At 39.6% G+C, this 11,633-nt stretch overlaps 1 protein-coding gene across 2 annotated transcripts; it reads left to right on the top strand.

Annotated features, from left to right (window-relative positions):
• Positions 1 to 2,579: 2,579 nt before the first annotated feature.
• Positions 2,580 to 11,633, top strand: LOC103481052 (uncharacterized). Of its 2 annotated transcripts, XM_017310639.1 has the most exons (9): positions 2,580 to 2,835; positions 5,181 to 5,222; positions 5,318 to 5,539; positions 5,622 to 5,903; positions 6,591 to 6,866; positions 7,627 to 7,839; positions 8,734 to 8,847; positions 9,116 to 9,334; positions 9,440 to 11,633. In XM_017310639.1, the coding sequence occupies exons 1-9, from the start codon at positions 2,802 to 2,804 to the stop codon at positions 9,544 to 9,546; spliced, it is 1,509 nt and encodes a 502-aa protein (XP_017166128.1). In that variant the 5' UTR covers positions 2,580 to 2,801; the 3' UTR covers positions 9,547 to 11,633. The 2 variants fall into 2 exon arrangements, with proteins under 2 accessions (XP_017166128.1, XP_008434520.1); XM_008436298.2 differs by having other exon boundaries at positions 2,586 to 2,835; positions 9,116 to 11,630.

Below are 11,633 nucleotides of genomic sequence, written 5' to 3'. Positions count from 1 at the left end.
AGTGATGAGTTATGATTATATTTTCATTTTGTGATTATTTGATTCTAAGTCTTTCAAAAATTACAAAAAAACACCAGGAAGTTTTGGTTTGCAAATGCAGATTATGACTTTAATCTGTAGACATCTTCTTTCTGACGGGATCAATCGGATTCTCAACCTTCCTGCCAAACCTGTAAATAATCACTAATCAACGGCCAGCATGAGGAAACAAAGCGAAACTGAACATAAAATTGATTTGCTTTGTTGAGTTGTTTTCTCCCGTTTTGTCCCAGAAATCATAAAGCCAGTTCTACAACATGCTTTATTCCTTCACTGTTTAGAACAAGAGCCCAGATGTGATTGGTCAGATGAGAAAATGGAGGAAAAACATCCAGGAAAAACCAAATAGGGAGAATCCTGACTGGTAATTACAGACCACTGATAGGACTCAGAAACAGGACAGACCGTTTGCTGCACAGTTACACATGTTGGGGTTTAATGTGGTTTAACGTTAAAAGGTCAGGGTAGTAAATTATTAGAATGTTTTATTGCCTTTTTGTCCTATTTAAATGCCTTTGCAGGTCCCTGTCATTAATTAGTTGGTCTGAAGAGGTCAGATCTGTATTAGGCCTGCTTGTCCTTCCGGTGTTTGGTGTAGAGGACCAAAAGGTACGAGAGGAAGCTGCATCTTAATAAAAAACAGAAATGAAATGGAGCTGGTGGAGGTGACTAATTAAAAAGTCATTGAGTTACTCCAGATCTTGTTGTTTCTATCATCTGAAATGTTCTTCAGGTGGCAGAAGGCCGAGTTTGTAACCGTCTTTATGTGTCTGAAGGTTCAGGTCTGAGTCCATCACTCTGCCCAGATATCAGGCCTGGTTTCTGGTTCTGGTCAGTACTTGGATGGGTTGAGTCACCTGGTGACGTTGTGATGTAGAGCTGTGTGTCATCAGCGTAGATGTGGAAGATAATTTTATCACTTGTTATAATCTGAGCTAGCAGGTAGCAGGAGCATGTGATGTGATTCCTTCAACGCGACGTTTCCTTTGGAAACAAAGAAATCCAGCTCTTTATGCGAGATTCGAACCAGTTGAGTTCTGGACCGGAGAGTCCGACCCAACTCTCCAGTCGATTCAGTAATATGTGATGATCGATACCGAGGTCCAACAGAGCCGGCACTGTGGTTCATCCAGTCTGTGTTTAGATGGATGTCACCGAACACTTTGACTAGGCCAGCCTCTGCGATGCTGTAACCATGGAAACCAGACTGAAAGACGTTGTTGTTCAGAAACTTACTTAAAACAGACGCAGCTTTTTCAACAGTTTGACAGATGAATGGTGTAGAGGAATTTAAAGGTGGTTAAACGTATGGAACATATGAATAAAGAAATGATGGACGGCACTCCGATTCCTTTCTGCTCAAGGCCAAAAGTGGGAAGAGATTTTAATTTGCACATCTGCGGAAACCAAAGACATCACAACTGCATCATTACAGAAATCCAAAATTTCTCTATTTCTCTTTCGGTCATCAAATTTTATCGTCTCAGCTCTACTGGTGTGTATTGGGAAGCTTTGTATTGGCGTTACTGGACTTCATTTGCATTGGAGTTCTGGCTCCGTTTTACACTGGATGTGTGTTTGGAAGTTCAGAGAATTGGGGGTCGACCTCCTGGAATTAAAATCGGCTCCGTGTTCAGAGGACAATGACAGAATGTGCCCCCCCCACCAAGTCTTGGGTTTTCACCAGTCCTCGCTCCTACGCAAGGACTGGCGTCAGCACGACCCCGACGGGAGCCAGACGGTTTCCCTGGAAAAACAACTCCTAAAATTGTATTTCCATTCCATCAATGGGAGGTCAGAGGTCGGCTTGTAGTTCTGCAGCAGTGATTGGTCCAGATTGATCCTGTTTAATCAGTGGTTTGATCACTGCCGTCTTTAAAGCCATGGGGGGGGAAACACCGGATGAGAGCGATGAGGTTTCTGTTCGGATCAGATCAGATGAAATGACAGGCAGGACTTTAAGAAGCTCAACTGGTTTATAATATCTTTTTATGCATTAGTTGTTGAAATTCAGCCATTTTCTGCCTTTGTCATGTGTGGGCAGAGCATTGACACTGGGGTTGATGTGCAGATTGATCATCTAATACTTTTAAATGTCTCTGTGAAGAAGTTGGTAAATTCACTGCAGTAAAAAAATCATCTAATTTACCCTAAAATACCAGCAGCTGTGATTGCCAAAATTTTATCATATTTATAAGGTAAAATTGTATCAACTGCAGAAATGTACTGTATAAATTACAGTAAAATGTTACCATATTTATTGGGCAAGGTTCTGGCAACAGCTGGTATTTTCCTGTAAATTAGATTGCTGTTTTTTTTACAGTGTACAGTCATAATAGAGTTTGTTAATATGTCACCTAAAAGGCAGGAGGAGGTTTTAAGGACTTCAGTGAATGCTTCTGCTGCTTGTGTCCGTGTTGAGCGATGGCTTCGCCGTCTCTCTCTGCAGGTTTCATTGTGAACCTGGAATCGAGTTCCTGCCATTTTCTTAGCAGTAATAAGTTCTCTCTGATTTAAACTATCTGAGGTTTTAACATCTGAAACGTCTCATTTTGGTAGTAATAAATCAGTAAGGAAGGTCTTTACTCAGAAAGCGTGCCGTTTCCTTGTTGCAGCATTTCGGCGTTTGCTCCAACCCTCCAGCATCGTAACACCACTCAACTTCCTCAACAGCAGTGAATATTTGACTCTACAGTTTTGACTGAGGTCATTTGTCAGAGCCCAGTGGATGAGCCGACTTCTCGTCTGATTTGTTTGGAACGATGACAGGTGGACGGGAACTGCTGCTCCTGGCAGGTAAGGCAGGAAGCCGTTATCAGACCGATACCAGTTGATCTCTAGACATTCACTTTTTACTGGTTTGGCTGGTGGCGTTTTTACTAGATGAGTAACAAAAGCTTTTTAGTTTCTGCCTTCAGTTTCAGTTCAAGTCAGTTCTGTGTTATTGCCGACTCATCGTTTCCTTTAAAACATTTCCAAACCAACAAATATACAAGCAGCAATGCTTCTCGCTTTTTCAGTGTTTTCCTGGTGCAGCAAAACCAGGAATGGTTGGCATGCAGAGGAGATAAATTAGATAAATCACAGGGTGAAACTATTGTATTTTCTGGTCAACCAGTCTTTAAAAAACCCGACTTGCCGATTTTTAAAAATAATTAACATCTAATTGTTGCAAGGTGAGAAAACCCTTCTAATGTTCCGATTTTATTTTATTGAAAAACATTGAACAATGCCTGTAAAATAAAAGAAAGTTGTTTCATCTGTACTTGAGGCAGTTTTATCAAATATAAAAACATTTTCAGCATTTTTGTCCAAACTAAACTAAGTAAACTACACTGAACCAAAATATAAACGGCCATGTCAGATGTTGTTGCCATGTGGAGTTAACAACTGTAACTGAGCATTTGCTGACATTTTATAGAACAAAAGTAATATTTTTCTTGATTTGAGATGAATTTTTAATCCAAACTGCTGTCGGTCAGCATTAATACTCAGTGAGTTGTTGTTTTACTCGGTGCAGGGTGGGGCATGTCCACTGGGTGATCAGACAAAATGAGCAACAGTTGGACAATAAAAGGCCCCAACATGTCACATTATGCCTCCCGTCATAAAGCCTCAGATGTTATGTTGGCATGTTGGATGCAGGGACGTCCAGCAGAGCAGCAGCTGCACGGCTCAGTGTCCGTTATCGGACCGCCGGCCGTTTGAGAGTTGGTTTCCAACAGACTGGCTCTACTGCAGATCCTCCTCATCCTCGTCTGACCGACTCCAGATCACCACATCCAACTTATCCATCTGAGGATGGGCTCAGACCAGCGACACACAGCTGATGAGACTACTGATCATCACACCTCCGAATGTCTGAGCTGCCTGTCAGAAGCCAACTGGGTCACAATCAAACTCCTGAACCCGACCCATATCATGTTCAAAGGACTGTCAACCCGCCACAAACAGCAGAACCACGATGTTATCAAAGCCGATCAGAAATTACTGAAAATATAGCTTGAGATTCTCTATATATATTGCGTAACCCAAATGTTCATAAAACTCTTGTATTTGACATGGGGCTTTATATTTTTGTTCAGTGTAGAAGAAAAAATTCAGTTCCTTTAACTTTTTTACATTTCAAAAATACAAACTACAAACCAGAAACAAAGTGCTTTGGAGTATTTTGCTTTTACCAACAGGTTTGGTGTCAGTTGAGGACAAACTAAAGCATGAGGCGTTGAGTTTTAGGTTTCCTTGTGGTGCAAAATGAAAGTGCCCAAATACAGCAGCTTTGTGCAGACGTGACCTGGGGAGTGGGTGTTTTTCAGTCCTCTCTCAAAGATTTAGACTAGAAGAGGACAGTGGTTGACTTTCAGACCTTTGCGATGGTAGATGAGATCAGCAGATAAAGACGGTTTCACATGAAACCAACCGCACCAGAACGTCACTACCTGCTGAAGCACTTAAACTGGTGCCGAACGATCTGTGCATCATTATTAATAACCTATTAATTGACCAAAAACCTCACATGTATTTATGGAACATCAGAATATCTTTTCATTTAGACACTTTAGTTTATCACAAAAACATTAATTCAACTGCATTTCAAATAAATTAATTTCAGTTTGTTTTTTGTGCATGTAGCTTCATTTAGCCTTCTGAATAAAGCTACATCAAAATAAATAAAATAAAAACTAACAAAAGCTGAATTTAAGTCATTTTGTGATTCTAAGTTCTATGTTTTAAATAATGCAGATCTAAATACAAGATTTCATTTTTCTGACTTTAAATATATGATTACCTGAATGTGAAAAAATGTAAACAAATGTAAAACAATTAAAACCAATTGTTGAAGTAATTTCTTAAAAGATTATTTATATAATAGCATTTAGGTGAGTTATTTGTTAAATGTGCAAAATGTAATGAAATATAGCTTGTTTTATAATTGAAGTCCTTTTCCGTTATAAGACGACATGCAGATGAAAAAAATTATCAAAAGTTTTTTTTTTTTACTGATAATCTATCAAACAGAATATTTATATTCTAACATTTTCAAGTTAATTTCAGCTTAAGTTTATGAAATACTTCTAAACTGATCAGAAATGTGTTTGATTACTGAAAACAAATGAACTTTATTTTGATCAATAATGCAGCAGTGATCGCTCTCCTGGTGCGAACTGAGCAGAAACCAACAGGTAATCCAAACCTTCAGACAGATCCTCCATGTTACTTCCTCAGGTCATTTCTACAGACAATAATGCTCTGATTTTTAAATCCTCTGCATCCTTAGTGTACATGACTCCCAACCTGTCACAGATCTTCACTGGAGATTTGCTGTACTTGCACTGCAATGACAGTCAGGATGGGAGCACAGCAATCTGGAAGTTCAATGGCAACAAGGAAACGCAAAGTAACCCCCTGAAGATAGCAGCTGCTTCCTCCAAGGACTCAGGAATCTATAATTGTACAATCAACGGCCAAACAAGCGATGACTTCAACTTCAAAGTTCTAGGTAAAAATACGGAGCTCAAACTCCCAAAGATGAGAAATGAATAGTTCACCGATTATGATGAATGTGTTTGTGTCCAACACAGAATACGTTCCCATCGCATCACTTAGCATCACGACAGGCCAGCCAGTGATGCGCAAGAACGCCAAAGTCCTGCTGGAGCTCACAAACGATGACGGACTGCAGGGATGGCAGTGCAGGGTCAACCGAGGAACGAAGACCAGAACAGTTAAACTGAAATTGAACAACGAAAATCCAACATCATTTATCTTTGAAACTAAAGAACTGATAGTTCCCAAGACCATCTACTGGTGTGAAAAGAAGGATACAGAGGACAGAAGTAACCAGGTTGTTCTCAGGACCACTGGTAGGGTTAATATCAACTTCATGCCCTTATTAGAGACGCATCACCAACAAGTTAATAAATGGCTTAGAAAAAGCCTGGTTTAGTCTGGTCAGTTTGGAAAGCCTTGCCTACCAACCTCTATATAAAACTGTATAAACTACAGTGGACCCCCCGCCTACTCATGCTTCACTAGTCAAGGGTTTTTCTGTGGAAGGTAACTCCAAATTGTCTGCAGAAGATATGCCTAGTCGCAGAGTTTTCATAGAGCATATCTGAAATAGTGTGAAGTGAAATGCTGCTGGACATGCTATCGGTGATGATTGGTAAAACCCCCAGAGATGTAGGCAAGTTAGTTCTTGGGGGTTCTACGTTTTCCTTGGATATCTATGGCTGTCCAAGAAAAGCCATGGATATTCACTGCTGTGATAGTGCTAAAACAGTTTCCACTGGACATAATGCATATTATGATATATTTGAACTATAAAATAGGCAGCTATAACTATGTTTTCCAGTATTCACAGATTTTTAGCTATTTGCAGCATTAGCCAATCCAAATACTGGGGGGTTCGCTGTGGTCTTGTAGTTTATGAATATTAAACTTTACCAGTGCAAAATAATTTCCAAACATAATAAACTTTAAATGCTGTATGAGTATTTTTGGTCTCAAATGTTCTTCTTTCGTTTAATCCCGTTTCAACTGTCTTTCAGACAATGAAGTGACTCTGGAAATGTATCCGTTTCCTGCAATAGCAGGAGAGAAAATGACCCTGAGATGTCTTGTGTGGGGAACAAATGAAGTTACCAAATCTGTCTTCTACAAAGAGAACACCAAAATCAAGAGCGTTCAGGGAGATACGTATGATATCCCTGCAGTTACTGAATCTGAGGTGGGAAGTTATAAGTGTAAAGCCACCTACAGATACAAGGACCAGACAGTCGACCCACATGTATACGATTCTGATGTCCAGGATGTACCTGTCCATGGTATGTAAACTCAGCCGTCTCTTTCTGAATGCCATCGTTATCGTTCTACGTACGGCCGATGTCGTCTATTTACAGTTTGCTGTTCACTGCTCCTGTTTTACTGGAATCGGACTAGCGGCTGTCCTTCTCTCCAGAAGCTGCAGTCAATGCTCCACTGGCGGCTCTTGCCGTTAGCTGGGTTTTCTTTTTATCAGCTTCCTTTGTCTGGTTCTGATCTGGTGAACATGTTATCAGGTCTGATCAACTGTAAAATCAATCGACAGAAGCCCCGCCAATCTTTTTATTTATTTTATTTTAGTTGTGACTAACCAGAGGCTGACTTTTTTGTGCTTTTGGGTCAGTAGTGGTGCAGATGTTGGAGTTCAGGCCTGGAGCTCATCAGTATCTTCCTAACTATGGACACCAAAACATCAAATTTGGATAAAATGCTTGTCAAATTAATTTTAACTGAGCTGTTCTTGTTTCACTTAAGTATTGCAGTTAGATGACAATTTATATATCTGCCAGTAAATCTTGTCTGCTGTGACGTCTGCTGGTTTTCTGAAAAAACAGGAACATGTAGAAATTACCAGAAGAGTCTGCCTTTTAAAGAAAGAGCCTCAAATTCAAAGAACTTTGATTTAAAAAATAATAAAATAACTTCAAAATTAATTAATTACAAAATTGCTAATTAGCAATTTACCTCAATAGCTATTGAGGCAGAAATGGTGTTTGAATGACTTTTGGCCCGTCTGTAATGGAGTCGTTCTGCATGTTCCAGTTTGTCCCGTCAGAGCGGTGCTGTCTGACACCATGGGGTGCTCCTGTCCATCATGTGATAGCCAGGGGCCCATCAAGTCATACATGTACTACAAGCAAAATGGTGACTCCTGGACGATGCTCGGTCAAAACCAACATCCAGACGGTGACGGTACTTACCACTGCAGAGCTGTTTTGGTTAACATGAGGACTTTACCCAGCAACTCTGTGACATGTGAGTATCTACTTATAAACCAGCTTCCTCCTGCAAGCTTCCTGCAAGCTTGCAGTTTACTGTAAAAAGTAAACCGCTCAGTGAACTGAGCGAGTTAATCATCAGCGGTCAATCATCCAAACTAGACGAAGATGTAAATTAGTGTCTTCTAGTGACAGTCAGTATCTACTCTCCTCACTGGGGAGCTAGCAACAACGTAGATGGACGCTGAAAACAACTTCAGACCGAACACATTTCGCATGTCAGACGCTTGATATCAAGTGTCGGAATAGCTCTTGATGCGCATTGGGAAGAGTCTCTTGGCTTTTTTCCTCTTCCAGTCACTTTGTACAACGGTGGGGGAAAAACTGAGTGTGTGTCTTGGCTTTAGTGAATGAAAGCAAGTATACGCCTCTGCGCCATGTTTGAATTCAGGTGAGTTTCACCAACTAGCTGTGTGCTCATAAAGCCCAGTTTGACAACCTGCTGATCTCCGTCGGTGCCTACATCTCCTGGCAGGACACCAGTTTCATCCCACCGCTATGGCATTCTCACAGGCCAGTGAATAACATGCTGGAGTCTCTCTGACTGGTAAAAGTTCAGTTCCAGCATCGTTTCACATTAAATGTTCAAAACATTTCAAACATGAGACGTGCTGCCAGACTTCTCATCATGCCATAAACAAATATCCACATAGACATTGCATGTAAACCAGTCGCTTCTGACACTCAAATCGCTTTTGGTCTGAATGCAGGATTACTTCACTTGCAAATTAAACTCGGTAGCCCTGACTTTCCAAGTTGACAGTCCAACCTCGGGAGGCTTTAGGGGTTCAAGCATGACAATCCCATCTGCATGAAACCTTGCTACACCCTACCTGTTGCTATTCTTTCATATCCTGATGTTTCTTTTCAGATAATCGCAGTATTTCTGGACCGGTGATTGGGATCTTGTGTTTCATCGTTCTGTTGGGATTGCTCATTTTCGCCGTGGCATTTTATAAGTGGAATAAGAAGAGAAATGAGAGAGGTTAGTGCCAGTCTTGTTTTGCACTTTTTGACGATGGTGGTGATGGTGGTAGGAGATCAGACCGTAATCGGTGGGTTGCTGGTTTGATTCCTGCTCCAGTCGCCTCGGTGCTCATATCCTTGGGCAAAGCGCTTAACCTGCTGCTGGAGGTGGTCAGAGGGTGCCGGTGCATGGCAGCGGTTCTGACTTGATAAAGCACTATAGAAGTACAAGCCATTTACAATTCTGCTAACACGCATCGTTACATTTCTCTCCTTTATTATTTTAGTGGACATTTACGAGCAAGTCCCGATGAGGCAAGGGGATTCCAATTATGAGGCTATAAACGTGAGGCAAGTGAAAGAGGGTGAATACGACACGCTTCAACCTGGAGCAGAGGGCAGACAGAAGACAGGTGGCGAATACGAAGCACTGACGAAACGGGAAGGCAAAGACGAAGTTTACCACACTCTGGGAGAAAACGTAGCATCGGGGGGAGGAGACGGGGGTTACGAAGCTCTGAAGACAGCAGGAATCCAAAAGGATGAATAYGAAACCCTGAAAACCAAGCAACCGGAGAGAGGGACGGGCGCAGAAAGCGGAGGAGACGGGGGTTACGAAGCTCTGAAGACAGCAGGAATCCAAAAGGATGAATAYGAAACCCTGAAAACCAAGCAACCGGAGCTGGAGACAGTGGAAGAGATAAAAGAGGAGAAATGAGAGAGAGGCTCTTAGAAGGATGGCGGGTTTCCTTCCACCCAGTGGTGGACAGACCCGCCCAGAAATGATCCTCAAGTCAGAAAATCTAAACATTGACACATTTTCACTCAAGTAAAGTGAAAAGTACATCCAAAACGTTAAAAGTGTTTGGTATAAAGGCGACTCAATACCGAGTAACGGTTTGATCAAGACATCTGATTTAATTTGTTCAAATTGATCATCAGACAAGAAAAAAAAAAAGTTGCCTGCAAATCCTGGAATTCTAAAGATTAGGAAAAAAATTATTTTGTTCACAATATAAAGTTAATCAAAACGATACTTACAGAAGGTAAAGTATATATTATGATAGAACAAAGTACTTCTACTGACAAGACATACCGTTTACTGTACATTAATCTGACCTACCAATGACAGCCTATAGAAAATACTACAATTAACTTGTCCAAACAAAAACTGTAGATTTATGTGTTTCTGATAACTAGAGAGAAACTTATTTACTGGACAGAGTAGTCAGAACTATTAACCCATTACTGTTACTTAAAAAATAAGATTACTTAAGTAGAAGTACGGTGAGGTAAAACTACGGCTAGAGCTACGTTTCTATAAACGTTACTAAATTAAATGTGATACTTCTCACTCTTCAAAGCAGTCAGTGACCTGATGCATGTAAAAATACTACTAATAATAATATACATTCAATACATTTCAGTTTATATAAATTGTGTAATTATGGAGAGAAAATGTTTTTGGCTCACCTCTGGTATTTATGTTTATTATTTAAATAATTAAAATTATTAAAATATCAACAGATAGATAGAAGTACAACATTCATTTTGGGAGATAAACAACCAACAAACAAAACATGTCTGGAAGCAGTTTCCACTTTTCTTCTTTTTCAATCATTTTCATACAACATGTTTTATTGCTTACTTTCATATTTCATGTACTTTGAATTGCAGTAATAAACATTTTCTCATCTCGCTTAAACAGATTAAACTGATGTAACTCATGCTTTAAGTTTTGACAACGTTTGCATTACATTTAAGACTTATGCACAGCTTCAGAATAAGAAAATTAACATTTAGCAGTAAACCATGCAGATCTTTCTATCATAAAATGCAATATTACACGCTTCAGTATTAATCTTACAAATTCCTTTTTTGTTTCCTGTAAACATTTATACAGTATTTTGGTTTTTTTATTCAAATCTGCTCAAATAAAAGTTGAATAAATCACTTTTTGGTCCAGTTGTGTTTTACTTAGGAGTGATAATAAATGACGATAGCAATAAGCCATTTGATGTATTGTTTTAATGTCCAACCAGCTGAAACTTTGGTCATTTTGAGCATTTATTACAAACAAAAACACAAATATTTCAGGACAAACGATGCTTCACCCTCTATGCTTTAGGAAATTATTACATTTTTAAATAAACATTTTGAAAATGTAGAGTTAATCTGATTCAGTTACTATCAGACTCCATGTTGTAAACTGAAGTTTCTTATGCAATTTCTGGAAAAACAGGAACATGTAGAAATTACCAGAAGAGTTTAGTCCGTCTTTTAAAGAAAGAGCCTCAAATTCAAAAAACTTTGATTTAAAAAAATAATAAAATAACTTCAAAGTTAATTCATTAGAAAATTGCTAATTAGTAATTTACCTCAATAGCTATTGAGGAAGAAATGGTGCTACGTGTGAAATAGTTACTGTCACATTCTTACTTTAGTTGAAGACATTTTTTTACCGTTTCTTTAAATCTTTTAATTATTTATCATGTGGGTCTCCATTTTCTTAGTGCCGTAATCCATGTTCATTTTCTCTTCCTTCTTGTCTGCATTTGCCTCCTTAGTAATATATTTGTTGAAATAAAATTCTTACCTAGGTCTGATTGGTGCTTTTATTTAAAATCCGCTAAACCTCCAGCTTCAGAGTTTGTGTTGCTCTTCCACTGAAAACGGCGATAAATCAGCACTTTCCTAAGATGACAGACGAAAAAGCTGGCTAGCTAGCGGTATCGTAGCAGTCTATGGGCGGAACCGCACACGTTGAGAACCGCTATTGCAGACGGAGCTCTTTAAGCCCGGAGA

The sequence above is a fragment of the Poecilia reticulata genome, linkage group LG19, assembly GCF_000633615.1.
Source record: "Poecilia reticulata strain Guanapo linkage group LG19, Guppy_female_1.0+MT, whole genome shotgun sequence".
Taxonomy (NCBI): domain Eukaryota; kingdom Metazoa; phylum Chordata; class Actinopteri; order Cyprinodontiformes; family Poeciliidae; genus Poecilia; species Poecilia reticulata.
This window is presented reverse-complemented; position numbering and strand designations above follow the sequence as displayed.